Source organism: Ruditapes philippinarum, unplaced genomic scaffold, assembly GCF_026571515.1.
Source record: "Ruditapes philippinarum isolate M1 unplaced genomic scaffold, ASM2657151v2 ctg1402_1_1_1_1, whole genome shotgun sequence".
NCBI lineage: Eukaryota > Metazoa > Mollusca > Bivalvia > Venerida > Veneridae > Ruditapes > Ruditapes philippinarum.
The window spans coordinates 134,181-150,695 of NW_026859924.1; the positions used below are offsets into that span (position 1 = coordinate 134,181).

The window sequence follows — 16,515 nt, forward strand, 5'->3', positions numbered from 1 at the left end:
TATGACTGTATTTAAACGGTTATTTGCAATACTACAGTTTATACATGGCCATATAAAATGCAAAAAATATACCTTAAAATATGCGGGCGACTTTAAAACTATCGCATGAGTGTCAATAAAAAGTCAAATCATTTGGTGTGTAAGGTTTAAATTGCGTGATTTTAACAACCCTATTACAAGTAGAGAAACTGAGAGCGAACAGTATGGATCCTGATCAGACTGCGCGGATGCGCAGGCTGGTCTAGATCCATGCTGGTCGCAAACGCATTATGTTGGTTTTGTCAAGACACGCTCACATGCTCCGTTATATGACACGGTGACAATAATTATTTTTATATTTTCTAACATAACGTAACATGAACAATGCGTTAACGCGTCCGACTAGGAATCTAAGGACTGCTGGCCGCGTGGGTATGACAAGCCGTTGTTTCCGTGAGCAAGATACTTTACACTCACTGTCAAGTACTGGTCGGTTCCAGGTGTTTCAATAAGCTTACAGCTTCCAACACAATCGAACTAAAATATAGTTGTAATAAACTAAACTTACATAACATATAGCCCTGTTAGGGCTTGGTTATAACCTATGATGCAGTGTATTTTGTTATTTATGTGCATTGTACCCTTTATGCCGGCTCGCCACGGCGAGCCGGTATTACGTTAGGATTTTACTGAGAAACAACCTAAAACTCCGAAGCCATCAAAAATTTAATCGAAGCTTGGCTTCCAGCTTTCTACAAAATTTATCTATCAGGGCTAGGATCCAAAATTATTTAGCCAATCAAATTTAATCTTACATAGCGTCAAAAAACCTTTAATTTTCACGCCATTTTTAAAAATCAGCAAGTATTGTTTTGAGCGCAAAGATATAATGATGATTAAAATGTTTGTCTTTATTAATTCTTTTCAATAAATCATATTTACACTGACTTTTGATTTAGCGATTTCACCTGTTTTCTCTGTAGTAAGTTTTCGTTTGGTTAATTAACAGAAGTGTACAACTGGTTCTGTGCATTTTTTATTTTGTCCTTTTTTCCGGTCATTTTATCCTTTCCGGTATTCAGTGTATGTATTAACTAGCCGGGATCCGGGACGCCCGGAATCCGGGATCGTATAAGATATTGAGGAAAAACCTAATGAACTATATTTGTGTTGATTGTTGTCGTAATGAAAGGCCATTAAACGTTAATTTTTTTTTATTGTATATAATGAACGTTAAATTAATTTAACTTAGAATATAGATATATTTAGAGCTATTTATTAACAAACTTAAAATGCGGAAATCACAATACTTATAATTATATGCCTAATTAATTGGAAAGATCAAAGACTATATTCTTGAATTGGTCAAATCCCGGGATCCCTATATGTTTTAATACGATCCCAGCTTCTCTGAAAACTATATACTTGAAGTGGCCAATCCGTGAGATCTATTTACATTTTAATACGATCCCAGCTTTTCTGAAAACTATATTCTTGAACTGGTCAATTCCCGGGATCCCTATATGTTTTAATAGGATTCCGGCTTATCTGAAAAACATTTTCTTAGACTGGTCAATTTCCGGGATCCCTATATTTTTTAATAGGTTCCCGGCTTTTGTGGCTGAATTGATTGACAACTTGTGTTTACTTTAGGACTTGTGCCTCTCATTCCAATACTAAATAACATATTACAACTTAATTTTGTATAAAGAGACATCTTTATGAAATCTACCTATCTAACATTTTGTGGTCAAGGTCAACAGGCCATATGGTAAATGTGCATAGACATAGGGACTTCATTCTATCTGTTTACATGCATCTTCATATATACTCATACTCATCTTGGTTAAACTGAGAGAACTTTATATAATATAGTCACTTTCAGTCAATGAGTTTTAGATTTTGAATTTACCGGCCCGAATTCCAGTTTTGAATTTATTCTACTAAATAATTAACAAAATTTTCTTAAATTTACACTGGCCTGAACTTATTTACACTGGCACCGGGCCAGTGTTGACTGCACTTTTATTTTGATGTTCGCTGAAGTCTCTTCAGCTAACAGAACTGTCATTTTCACATTTAAACACACGAAGCGAGTCGCTACTAGCTTTTTTAAAAGCTAACCTTGTAATATACTACATTGGAGCGTTAGTTTTATTACTGGTGAGTTAATGCTCATTTTTTCATACATGTTTCAATAACGAACATGATAAGAAACAAATATTTCTATTATATTATATATACTGACAAGTGAAGTTTGTTTTCTGTGTTACAGCTTATAATTTACTAATTGTTCCCGTAGGTTATTGTTTATACTAAGTATTAAGATGGAATCGTTATTATAACACTCCAGAAACGAAAGCAGAACAGTATTTACCTATTGTATATCAATACCCTCCTACCTCTGGTAAATCATCAATTAAATAATATCGATAATTTCGGATTTTTATAATAATTTTGATTTCATTATTTGTCCGTTTCTCTTGGAATTTATCTATATTTAATGATTTATAGGCTAAAATACATGTATATGTGTCGGTATGTAGCTATATAATTTCCATATATATTTTCAATTTACATATTTCTTAAATATGACGAAAACATAAAAAAATGAACATACCGTTAAATATTTCCAAAAACATCCAGTAATATATTGATAATAGGTTTTATATAACAACGTTAGAATTTATTAGGCAGGTAGTATAATAAAGAATGCACAATTTTGTCACTTGAACCAATTTTAAAAATCAATAGATATATTTAGTAAAGTACTTACATTTTCACCACTATACTGTTTATATATTTATTTCCTCTTAGTATGTCGCAACAATCAAACACCGTCCTTCTATCGTTGACATTACTTATTGTACTGGCAAAAACTTCCGACTTAGCATAAAGTGGTTAAATTTAAGACCTAAATTTAGACATACACAGAAAAGAAAATAACAATAATTAAAAGAAGATTAAGCTAAATTGCTCTGAAATAGAAATCAAGCGAAAAGGTAATGACACGATTGATTAAAATTTCAATCAAAGTTTTGTGTTCAGTTTAGACACAGGCTTAAGCCCAATATTTTGTCCGATCACTAACAACAACAACAACAACAACATAAACTTTATTTAGCTCAAGCAATGATAACAAGCATGTGAGCATACAGCGAATAATACATTTGAACAAAAATACCTTGTGATGTCACGTGACAGATTGTTTGCTTAACGGGTTTGACAATAGTAATAGTGTATTATTCCATTTATTTTTTGAAAAGGACTATAAATTTTTGTCTGAGAATGTTCCATTTTCGGATATTGGGTGGCTGAAACTAATTTAATAATCTACGATGTTAATAGTTATGTGACTTTTGAAGACGATAACACCATTTTTTCTTGCTTTTCTTCAAAGAAACAGAGTTTATTCTTATTGTATTTGTGCAGCCTTAATTAAATCGCTGCATCGAAACCGCGCTATACCCAAAAGGTAGTGTAATCGTCCGCTGTGTAAAGCCTTACCAGGTATTTTTTAACTTCGCGTAAAATGTGTTAAGTAAGATATATTAATTAAGGTGATTCCGCTTTGTCAGCCATGTTTGTTTTCACAAAGTCTGTCCAAAGTGAAAGTAGGCCAAAATTCATATAACAACAAAGCTAACATTGTATATGATGAGCCATTTGCAAGTACACTTCCAGTTCCATGTTTTAAAGACTATTTAAATTAAAAAATAAAAATGAAAACAATCAGAAAAATTTACCTTGAAATGGGCTAAAATTTCTGAAGACCAAAAAACATTCTGTTGCAAAGTTTTATGCCATTTATGAATGCAAAAAAATCCTTTTTAAAGTCTGTTTTAGTTGCTACCAAAAGCTATTTTTTTGCATAAATAAAAAAACTTTAAAAAACATAAATCTTAGGAAAGTAGTTTATCTGACCTTGAAAAAAAAACATGACCACATGACATGGGTAAAAAAAGTAGTACATGAAAATAACATCATTTACCTATTACTTGTGTACATGAAAACAGACACACTTCACTGTTACATAAAAAAGGTTAGATTTTTAAAAGTTTGATTGTTGATTTTTATTTTAAAATTGTAATTCATAAGGCTATAAATGATGATTGTTTTCTTGCACTACTTTTTTACAAAAATAATGGAGGCCATGTGCTTAGAAGGACATGAGATACAGATTTATTTGGAGTTAAGTTTTTGAAAGATTTTTGTTTTGCTGCAAAAAATAGCTTTTGTTAGGCACTAAAACAGACTTTAAAAAAGGATTTTGCCATTCATGAAATGTGTATAAAACTTTGCAACAAAATGTTTTTGGTCTTCAGAAATGTGGCACATTCAAGCTAAATATTCTTATTGTTATCATTTTTATTTTTGTTTATAATTGTCCTTAAAATATAAACCTGGAAGTGTACTTTCAAATGGTTCATCATTTTACAATAAGAGCTTTGTTGTTATATGAATTTTGGCCTACTTTCACTTTGGACAGACTTAAGTGAAAACAAATATGGCTGACAAAGCGGAATCACCTTAATAGACGATTATCAACGAATGATTAGTTTTAATATTCGAAAGATGGATATAAAATGTTTCGAAGCATCTGGAGTATTCACCATTCGATCATAAAAGTATCAGTTTAGCAAATTTAGCAGAAGACTGAGATGATAATGTTACGTGTCTTCACAGAAGTAGAACATGTAAACATCAATTAAATAAGAATGTGCATAGTTATTGTATACTCGTGGAAAAGGATTAATTTGATTGTATACAGCTGATAAACTACATCTATATAGGCATATTGACAGGTGTAAAATATTAATGAAAAAAAGCATGGCCTATATTCAACATAAGGAAAAAAAAGTGTGCTAGATCTAATGAAAAACCAAAAAAAAACAAACAAAACAAAACCTGACCTATATTCAGCATGACTCAAGACTATAAAACTAGAACTATAAAAGTCAAGGAAAAAAGCTTGACCTATGAAAAAATAGAATAGAAAATGACCATATGAGTTAATCTGTAACAATGAAGTGACAGTTTGCATTAATTACAAAAAAAAAAAAAAAATGAAAAAAGATTGTAATATTTGTATATAAAAACTGGTGAACTATACTGACAGCAGTTTCGAGGAAAAGCAAATGGAATATCAATAAATAAAACATTAATAGTATTGGTGTACAGATCCTATGACAGTATTACCATTTTTACAGAGAAAATATTCATGTGATTCTTACTGTTTAACCGTTTCTAAAATAATTTTAATAAATGTTACATAGCTTTTTTTGACTGTGTATTAAGTAGCTCTTTAAATTTAAGAGTATTAACATCTTCTTAAATAATAAGGTTTTATATATAATTTTCTAGTCTGATTAAAAAAGGGACAGGTCAATAAATAGTGAAACTCATCTCCTATTTCTGGGGTACTATTCTCATTTAAACACAGTTGACATATTCTTTCATTATAGTCTATATTTTGCCACCTTCCAGTTTCACATGGGAAGTAATGATTGCGCATCTAAATTTAATTAAAGACAGCCAGTCAGACTTTTTTTGATTAAGTAAATAGCCCTCAAGGTTTTTAATTGACTCTTTGAAAATTGAATAATTTAGTCCTTTAGTTGAGACTTGCATAGAAGCATGCAGTTTTTGATAATGCTTGGTCCAATAATATTTGTTTTACTGTTTTTTCCCAAATTTTGACTTTGGAGGTTATTTTGATTGTTCAAAAATATCATTTCGCCCTATTTCATTTAAAATGTTTTTTATTCCTTTTATCCATTTTGATTCAAAATTTGGCATTTCAAGCATATATTTATATATCTGATATGATAGTTTATTTTGTTTCCAGTAACTAGTCTATTCCAGTAATTAATCATTCTAGTCTTTATGTTAATATTCAAGGGGTACCTGCCAAGTTCGGGCATATAACATATATAGTGGTGTTGAACGTCTTAAGTGAGTTAGTTTTCTCAGGAATTCTGAATGTATTCTCTCTAACATTTGATAGTTTTTCATAGCCCCATTATTTCTGCAGAGAACAGAAGAATGGGATAATAGTATGATCAAACAGTTTAATGGCTAAGTCAATAGGAAGAAGTAAATTATTTATTCTTTTATATAATAAGTTCATGGCGTTTTTTTGCTTGTGCAGCCAGATGTTTTTCTAGCATTTAGAAAAAGCTTCCGCTCTTTGAGAAATATACACCTAGATATTTGTATGAGGATACTATTTCAATGGTGCTTCATTTATTTTAAAAGATAAGTTCCTGTCATTATGTGATCCAAAATACCATTTGCTTTAGTTTTTACTAACATTAATTTTTAAATTTCCAGGTTCTACAGTATTCGGCGAAAATCATTTGGCAATTTTGTAGTTTTTTTGGATCATCACTTACTAAGATTGTGTCATCTGCATATAAAAGTATCAATATTTTTTTTAAAAGTATCTATGTTGTGGTTCTATATCGATGAATTTCACTCCGTGTGACCTTTTTTCTGCAAGAATTTGTTCTAAGTCATTAATTAAGAAATAGGCTGAATAAAACCGGTGAAAGATTTTCCCCTTGACGGACCCCCACAATTACATGAAAAGAAATTACTGTTTTCACCATTTAGGGAGATGCACGATTTTACATTTTGGTACAAATTTTTAATCAGTCGGAAGAAACTTGCCATTTATATCATATTCAAGATTTTTTTGCCAAAGTCCTACACGCCATAAAGAATCAAACGCCTGTGCAAAATCAATAAAGATACAATAAATTTTCTTTTGTGATATCTCAGTATTTCAATTAGAGAAAGTGAAAGACATGGTCAAATGTTGCGTATGCTTTTCTGAAATCCTGCCTGATTTTCTAATAGAATTTCATTTTCCTCAAGAAACTTATTTAAACGGGTATTTAGTACAGCTGTTAATAACTTACTAACACAAGACAAAAGTGTTATAGGTCTATAGATCTCTGGACTAGTTGAGCTGCTTTATTTTTGTATATTGGTATAATAACCCCTTCTGACCATTTAGATGGTATTAAACCGGTTTCTAGAATTACATTTGAAAAAGGACACATAAAAAGGAATCATTTTATTCTTACTGTATTTTATATATTCATTTATTATGTTATCATTTCCACTGGCTTTATTATTGTTTAATGAATTTATTGCTTTCATTATTTCATCTGCAGTTATTGTAGTGTTTAATATGTGATTATTATTTGTCAAATCTATGTTTTCATATATATCTGAATCATTTTGATCATGTTCTGGGTTATTATTTATATCTTTAAAGAAATTGTACAGTGACTCCTTTGTAGGTTTCTCCTGTGTTGTTTTTTTCCCTAATTCATTTAATAGTTTCCAGTACTCTTTAGGTTGATTTTTTTCAAGTTTCCAGAATTTATCTTCATTAATTTTGTTATACTTATTTATATATTTATTCATTGTTTTCTTATACTGCTTACATAAGGAAATATAGGTTGTTCTATTGTATTCTGTAGGATTTTTACAATATTTTTTTCTTGCTTTTGTATAAGACTTTTTTGCCTTTTTACAGTCACTGAAAACCAGGGCTTGTAGTTTGATTTCTTTTTTGCGGTATTATTTATACTATTTTTACTTATAAAGCTTAAGTTGGGCACTCACAAGATAGATTTCAGCCATGTTTGAGAAAGTATTGTCCATTTGAGTTTGACTTAATGTATCCTTATTTTGTTCTATGTCATTTATAATAGTGTGTATAGTTTCAGTATCTATGTTATTTTCGAATATGCTACTTTTGTTGTTTTCCCATATTTGCTTTTTTATTAATAAATGTTCTTGAACTGGAACTTTCTTGTTGTAAGTTCCCTATTTTCAAATAAAATTCTACCATGCAATGACCATCTGACAGAAGATTATCTACCTCTATAATTTCAAAATTATTAAGTAAACTATCGTATTGATTCGTTAAATATTTGCACAGTTAATATCAACTACATTGATGATTTTACTAATGGTTTATTATAACTTAAAAGGACAACTAATCTTGATTCTGATATTGTGCAATATTTTTCTGCACAATGATAGTTTAAAATTGTCTTCATTTATATGTAGTGTAAGGAACCAGCGTGATGGTGAAATCATGTGTGGTGAACTTGAAATCTGCAACAAAATCATAGTTATTGAAGGCCCACTGTGTCCTAGAAATGCATTTATTTTTATATCTCAAATACTTATTTTTATTTTTGATGTCCAGTTATAGTTTTCAAAATGTTACTAATTGGCAAACTATCTGAACTGTTGCCATTTGGCAATTAGAACAGTTATAGTGATTTAGAATTTTAAATGAGAGTAAAAGCACTTCTTTGTTTACATTTGCTAATTATTTAAGGGAGATAAAAAAATGCATATGCATTGTGTTGTTGGTAAATAACCCACGAAATATGCATTATGTTATTATTTTAGAGATTAAACGATACAAATATGCATTGTGTTGAAATTGGAAGAAAAAACACATGGTTTGTGATACATAGTGTTCTTTTTCAGGGAGTAAACACAATACAAATGAATGCATTATTGCTTATAAAATGGAAACAAAACACAAAAATATGCATTTTTTGTTGCTGTGAGAAAGAAAATTCGTTATGTTTTGTATTGTTTTGTTGTTTGGAGCGAAAAAGATACACGATAATATACATTGCTGTGTTGCTTGGAGAGAAAACACCCACTGATGTATCATAATAGGCATTGTGTTATTATAGGAGAAAATATAGGACAAGCATTGTTTCGTTGCTTGGATAGGCTATAAACATAATGTGATGCATTGTGTTCTTAAACATAGAAATATATACATGTACACCGTTTTGTTGCTGGGAGACAAAATATACAATGATATGCATTTTGTCATTTTGACAGAAAAACATTTGATACATTATTCATATTCACCTATAGGACAGGCATAATTAAGAGTTGAAAGCCAACATTGTTTTACTTGTGTCTTTCACCAGCACATGAACTTACAGAAATGTAGAATATAAAGCTAAGCACATCTGCAAATTTTATTTCTCGGAGCCAGTGATAGTGTTATAAGCATTGGTTCTATGGACGAATTAACCAATAATGTTGGAAAATAACATAGCATTTGCAGCGTCAATTTACACTTAATACCTACCCAAGAGGTAAAACAAGTAAAATGGTTTCCTGTGGGGAACATTTTTAATGATATAAAGATATTTTATTTAACTATTTTCAACATTGTTTGGGGGATAAATAAACGTTTGTACCAGGAATAAAGTTGACAATAATCGATCAATATAGAAAAAGGTCTTTGGAAACCGGTGACCGTTGAAGACCTGAGACCGGAGAATGTCGAACATAAAACAATTATTTCTTTTTAAGAAAATAATTAAATACCATTTTCTGAATAATTCCGAGCAAAAAAATAAAGTAAACACACAAGTTTACGCAGAAAATATCTCTATTTAGACTAATATTTTAATTTTGTAGATTTTCAGTATAAAACAATTTATTGTTTATAACATTTGAGATAGATATTAAAGAAACATTGATAATTTTCAAACACATCATTCAAGTTTTTCCGCCTTAAACGGTAAAATAATTATAGAAAATTAGAAATATCACATAATAGTTTTTTGTAGTTAAATACGTGTAATTCGGACTAATTCTCTAGAGGTAAATCCGTAACGTACCGGCAAACGGTATTTAGCTAGGTTTTCGAAAAGGTCAAAAAACTTAATAAAATAAATTTAGTAAAACTTAAAAAAAAAAAATGGAAGCCAACGAAGAAGGTAGTTGTACTGACGCTATGTTTAAAACTTAAAGTTTAAATATTTTTACATAATAAACATGCTTTTAAGACAATTTTAAGAGCATGTACATTATTAAAACCTAGACTATTTCTATTTTAGAAAGGAAATATATTTCTAAATTGGCTATTTATGTGTTTTTATAAAAAAATATTTTAAACGCCACGTGGCCTGACTGACCCCGAGCGATTTTCGTGTTAAATGGGTAGATAATATATATATTTTTTTCAGAATCTTAAAATACAAAAGGAAGATTACTGTAGATTAATTTGTTTAATCTTTGTTAAATTTATTAATTAAAATTGTGATTGATAAGTTTTACGGTTGACTGTCTGAAATATTAATGTTTAATGACGTCATAGTGACTGTTGATTTCTGACGTCAGAGCACGTACACTTTATATTTATTTTTCTTTCTTTCTTTCATATCGATTTCGTACTGAGTCAAAATGCCGAAACGAAAAGCAAATTCATTGCCAGCACAAGTAAAGGCTGTTCGGAGTGCACGGTTGCACACCCAGAGGCCACTTGGCAGACCGGATATAGTCGCTACACAATCACAGTCAGTTATACCGGAGGTGGAAAACAAAAGTCGGGCATCGGTATTGGAAGACCAACAGCAGCATGATAATGGTAATACTGTTGATTTTCCTTCAAACATTGTCAAATCTTGTGGTACTAATATGTTAGCCGCTAACGTTAAAGAAAGTATAAAAGGAAAAATATGGAATAATCAATTCATTGAGCTTCATGACCTGCTGCAAAATAATATAAAATCAGAACAGAAATTACATGTAGTCAATGGTGAAATAATCATCTCGGAGAAAAGTAAACACTCCGATAAGACACTAGAAAAGATCGAATCTTGGTCGGATGCCTTTATTATTTTTATTTACATATATACTCAGAAATTTCCTAATGAAATGCATAACCTTTTGCAGTATTTAGCCAATATAAGGCTTGCTGCAACAAGACACGACGGTTGGGCAAACTACGACAGACAATTTCGTTTAAAAGAAATCTATACATGATGGTATTGGCTGGCATTCCTTAGACCGGAGCTTTGGCTCATATCCATGAAACCTCTACAATATAGTAGTAACGACAATAATGTAAATGCAAAAAAGTGTTTTCAGTACAATAATTTTGGAACTTGCACAAGACCTAAATGTCAATATAGCCATACCTGCTTAAGGTGTCAAGGCATGCACGCCATGATAACGTGCCGTCAGTTCAGCGGTTTACCGTTGCAAAGCAGCGGTTTACCGTTGCAAAGGTTCCATAACCCTGTTAACTTTTCGGGTGCCCCTTATCGTCCAGTCAGGACACACATATCTGGTGTTCATTTCAGGAGCCAGTTATCACCAAGACACATTATACCGGGAAACCAAGGCCCTGGAAGGTTTATGGGACCTAGGCCAAACCCCAATCAACGTTAAGAATGTAAAGCACGAACTTGCAAAATATCCTAATCCGTCTGATGCTAGTTTCCTTCTGGATGGTTTTCAATATGGTTTTAAATTGTATTATACAGGTCCCAGGATTCCTATATTCTCAACAAACTTAACTTCAGTTAAACGTGATCAGACGATGTTAAAACTTAAACTTCACGAATATCGCAAACTTGGTAGAATCACAGGTCCTTTTACGATATCCCCTTTACCTAATCTTAGGATAAATCCTGTCGGTCTCGTCCCAAAGCGGACAGGTGGATTTCGTCTGATTACAAATTTGTCGTTTCCGGCTGGTATCAGCGTAAATGATTACATTGACCCAGATTATAAGCACGTGACATATTCTTCGTTTGATAATGCAGTAAATATGGTTCAAAAACTTGGAAAATGCGCATTTATGGCGAAAGCCGATATTTCGTCAGCATTTAATTTGTGCCCAATTTGGCCAGGTGATTTTGATTTGCTAGGCATTAAATCAGATGAAGGGTATTGGATACAAAAGACATTACCAATGGGAGCGTCTTGTTCCTGTTTCATTTTCGAAAAATTTTCAACTTTTATTGAGTGGTTGGTCAAAAAGGAAGCAAAGTCTGATTATTATGATCATCTTTTAGATGATTTCATTATGATGCATAATTCGTTCGATAACTGTCAGTTTCTCATGTTAAATTTTTTAGAAGTATGTGCACGTCTTAATGTTCCATTAAGCAAAGACAAATGGGAGGGTCCAGTAAAAATTATTACGTATTTGGGTCTTGAGATTGACGCGTGCGAACAAATGATACGCGTTCCGCAGGAAAAAATTTATAAAGCAAAATCGGCATTATTATCTTTGATTGAAAGTAAAAAGGTTACCCTTCAACAGCTGCAAGCGCTTACCGGTTTGTTAAACTTTTTAGCTAAAGCGTTACCGTCAGGGAGAGCATTTATTCGAAGGTTCTATGATAGAATGTCGAAAGTAAAAAAATCATTTCACTTTGTTAGGGTCTCTAAGGATATGAGAGACGACGCTTATACTTGGTTACAATTTCTTGAAGAGTTTAATGGTACACGAATATTTAATGAGTCCGAATGGTTTGAAAATGGCGTTCTTGAGTTATATACGGACGCTGCTGGAAACAGAAATATGGGATGCGGTTGTTATTTCAATGGTTCATGGTCTGTATTTAAATGGCCCCAGACCTGGGAGGAAAACATATTTAAAGACATTATATATTTAGAACTTATTCCAATCCTTCTAGCGTTACATATCTGGGGTCGGTTTCTAGAAAGGAAAAAGATAATATTAAGGACTGATAACGCTGCCCTGGTTGATATTCTGAATAAAAAGTCATCAAGGAACAAGAATGTAATGGTACTCATACGTTCTTTAGTCTTGGTAACTCTCAAGAGAAATATTCAAGTAAAAGCAAAGCACATTCATGGTAAACGTAACAAAATTTGTGACGCTATTAGTCGTTTTCAGTGGCAAAGACTTCACAGACTTCTGCCGGACTCCGCGTCAAGGACGCCATGCTCGATCCCGGACTCTTTCCTTCAGATATTGCGCTTGAACATGAAGTAGATAGGCTTATATATGCATCTTTGGCAGACAGCACTCGCAAGTCTTACCATTCAGCCGTATCGGCGTTTGAAGCTTTTTGCAAAAATGTTGGTTTTAAAAACATTTGGCCTCCAAACGTTGACGTAATATGTCAATATGTAGCATTCATGTCTTTAAAACAATTTTCGTACTCACATGTGAATATCCACTTATCGGCTATTAGTTATATCAACAAATTGAGTGGTTCTGTTGACAATACAAAACAATTTATCGTTAGAAAAATGGTCGAAGGTTTGCGACGAGTTAAAAGAAAAAACGATACAAGAGACCCAGTCACACACGATATTCTTGAGAAAATCATTCAATCATTACCATTAATTTGTAGGTCAAAGTTTGAGTCTCTATTATTTGCAGCAGCATATTCATTAGCATTTATAGCGCTGCTCAGAGTAAGTGAGTTTACTCTCCCAGGCAAGAGATCAAAAAAGCCGGTGCTTCAGTTCGAGGATGTAACAATCTCGGATACTTGTTTACGGTTGATAATAAAATCCTCAAAAACTGATCAAAGGTGTAATGGTTGTTCTGTCGTTATTCCAATAGATCCCCAGAATAGATTCTGTGTAAAGCATATAAGGTCATATATATATTACCGTCCGACTCATGGGGGTCCACTGTTCTGTCATTTTGATGGTTCCCCATTAACCAGTTTTCAGTTCAATGCAGTATTAAGAAAGACCTTGAGTTTTATCGGTCTTGGTACAAAGACTCTAAAGTCGCATTCCTTCAGGATTGGCGGGGCCTCAAAAATGTTTAAAGACGGGTGTTCAATCAGTGAAATCAAAATAAGAGGTAGATGGCGTTCAGGTGCTTATAAAACATATATCCGTTAATCCATGCTGTCGCAAATGCTTTGTAAATTCTGATTTATGTGTTATATCAGTGTGGGTTTTATTTTGATATTTTTTTTAAGTTATTTTTTTTAAATTATTTATCCCACCATTCTTATTGACTGATTTATAAAAAAGGTTTAACTGTACCTCCATCGTGCTCTGTCACTTGCATGCACATATCATAAGTTTTCTAATATGTATATAAATGTTTAAATTGAATACAATTATCAAAAAAGTATATATATAAGAATAATATACATTAACTGAAACAAAGATAAATATAGATATAAGATATTATGATCTGTATATACGTTGGTACATGATGTTACCAAGTTTGTTTGTTTATTTGTTCGTGTCTAAAGGATCTGCCAAATGACCTTGTTATGGTTTGCAATAAAGTGATGTCCAGCGGTTTTGGCTTCGTTACTGAGTCAATTTCGCAATTTTTAAAATCTTAATGGAATATGATTGCATTTCTTAGCTATTAATTTACTTACTGTCTGTTCCCGATATTATATTAAAAGTATATAGGCAAGATTTTAGACTAATTCATTGTTATCCAATTTGGAAGTAACCTTTTAGTCGGTTAGTTTATATTTCACATTTAATAATACCGATAAATATTCCTGTACAAGAAACATGGATACAACCGTTTTCTCACAGTAGTTAAGAATTTAAATGCTTTTAATCATTCAGCTTTACAGTCCAAGGGAATTCATCTATATCAATGGTGTGATTTCAGGTTACACCTATGACAACATATTTCATGTATGGGTGTGTGGTTCGTCGCTGGTCACTGGGGCATCGAATCGGGCCTCGGAACGCCCTGACGGACATAACATTGGGATGGAGAATTTAGGGGTGAAGGTTACATGGTTAGGTATGAGCGGGATGAGGGTACACCATTTAAAGGAAACGATAAGTTACCATCTTCAGTTTAATCCGAAGCCTGATATGCTGATCATTCATTGTGGGGGAAATGACATAAGGTGCCAAGATAGACCTGGTCTAGAACTCAGTTGGAAACTTAAAAAATGTATTTATGACGGTAATGACGACTACGACCTTAACGGTGACATTGAAAGTATCCAACAAAAGTTGCCAAACTGTAGAATGATATATTCTCAAATTTTACCACGTTTAACATGGCGTTACTATGCAAATCATCGGGAAATAGCTAATCGAATCAGAAAAAGGGTGAACAGTTGTATTGGAGCTTATACTGTTAGGAAAGGTGGGGGTTACATTAATATCCAAACATTACCGAAGACCCTAGGTTTTTTTCTGACGGCACGCACCTTAGCTCTTTAGGTTATGACATCATGCTAAATACAATTGGGTCAGCAATATATTCATTCAAATGTTTAGGAAATTCTACATATCCTGTCTCATAATTAGTGCATAACATAGCACAGATGTTGTTGGTTTTTTTTTATTTACAGCATATATCATATGTACGACATCTTTGCGCGAACATTGTCATAGCTGAAAATTCATCCTATACCGCTTTGGCGGAAAGGTCGTAAGAGACCCTTTTTGGCATTTTTATAGCATGAATTTCAGATTTTTGCTGCCGTAATCGGAGCAAAAACGCAAAATATATTACATAAAGATAATAAATTATTCAATTAGCATTTCAAATTTTTATCTTTGAATATGATACTCAGCTATGACAATGTTTACGCCAAAAACTTAATAAAATAAATTTAGTAAAACTTTAATCGGTGTTGAGTCTTTGTCGATGGGTAATTTATTCAGGTTAATAACCTATATTATTAACCTTATTACACATCGCAAGGATCAGATACATGTACAAATATGGTATACATGAAGCGGAGGGATACATTAAGTACTACTTTTCTTAGAAAAGCGCAGCACCGATCGTTGTTCTTTCTTTGCAATCTGGAAGCCAACGAAGAAGGTAGTTGTACTGACGCTATGTTTAAAACTTAAAGTTTAAATATTTTTACATAATTAAAATGCTTTTAACCCACCCTCCCACCTCAGATATTTTTTTTTGCTGTCCGTATTTTGTTGTATAATTTCAGATAGAGTTTAGCAGACGATCGTCATAGCGAGTATAAAGGCAGACAAGGAGACCAGTCCAGCACGTGTGCAATGATATATAATGCAAATGGACAACGAGAAGATACTTAAAATTCTTTAAAAGTGTTCAAAGACTCTAATTTTGCTACAGTCACCTGGGCAAATAGCTTTTTAAGTCTGCCGCGTTTTTCAAGTTGTTGCTATCAGTGTAACTTGTTGCATTTTTATAGCATGAATTTCAGATTTTTGCTGCCGTAATCGGAGCGAAAACGCAAAATATACTACATAAAGATAATAAATTATTCAATTAGCATTTCAAATTTTCATCTTTTAATATGATACTCAGCTATGACAATGTTTACGCCAAAAACTTAATAAAATAAATTTAGTAAAACTTTAATCGGTGTTGAGTCTTTGTCGATGGGTAATAGTTTTTTGTAGTTAAATAGGTGTAATTCGGACTAATTCTCTAGAGGTAAATCCGTAACGTACCGGCAAACGGTATTTAGCTAGGTTTTCGAAAAGGTCAATTAACCAATCATGTACGGGTTACAGATCACATGCTCCTTCATGTACCGAAAACAGGTCACGTGCTCCTCCATGCCTCAAAAGTTAAACGCGTACCAATACACTGCGGTCTTCAGACCGCAGGGAATAACTTACCAGTAATCTTAGTCTTCTACAAATTGTTTAAAGGTGCTCAGTCTTATACTCATAGAGATAGACAGAGTCAGTGAAGATTAAAACAAGAGATGTAGAAAAAAAACAGATATCTAACAAGATATATACATTAAATAATACTAA

The 16,515-nt window shown here is 32.3% G+C and overlaps 2 protein-coding genes across 13 annotated transcripts in view; one reads left to right on the plus strand and one right to left on the minus strand.

The window, feature by feature from the left end:
* LOC132758293 (DNA damage-regulated autophagy modulator protein 2-like) overlaps positions 1 to 16,515 on the minus strand; it is a 65,557-nt gene that overhangs the window by 19,860 nt on the left and 29,182 nt on the right. For 3 of the 12 annotated variants that reach the window (XR_009629558.1, XR_009629557.1, XM_060749869.1), the window contains exon 1: positions 2,756 to 3,041. The exons of 2 other annotated variants lie outside the window; for them this stretch is intronic. The gene's annotated coding sequence lies outside the window, so the exon portion shown is untranslated. 7 more of the 12 variants (XM_060749865.1, XM_060749859.1, XM_060749866.1 and 4 more) reach the window with 6 other exon arrangements.
* LOC132758291 (uncharacterized) lies at positions 10,042 to 16,077 on the plus strand. The gene is made up of 2 exons (XM_060749856.1): positions 10,042 to 10,411; positions 14,408 to 16,077. Exons 1-2 carry the CDS (start codon positions 10,228 to 10,230, stop codon positions 14,974 to 14,976), a joined length of 753 nt encoding a protein of 250 aa, XP_060605839.1. The 5' UTR covers positions 10,042 to 10,227; the 3' UTR covers positions 14,977 to 16,077.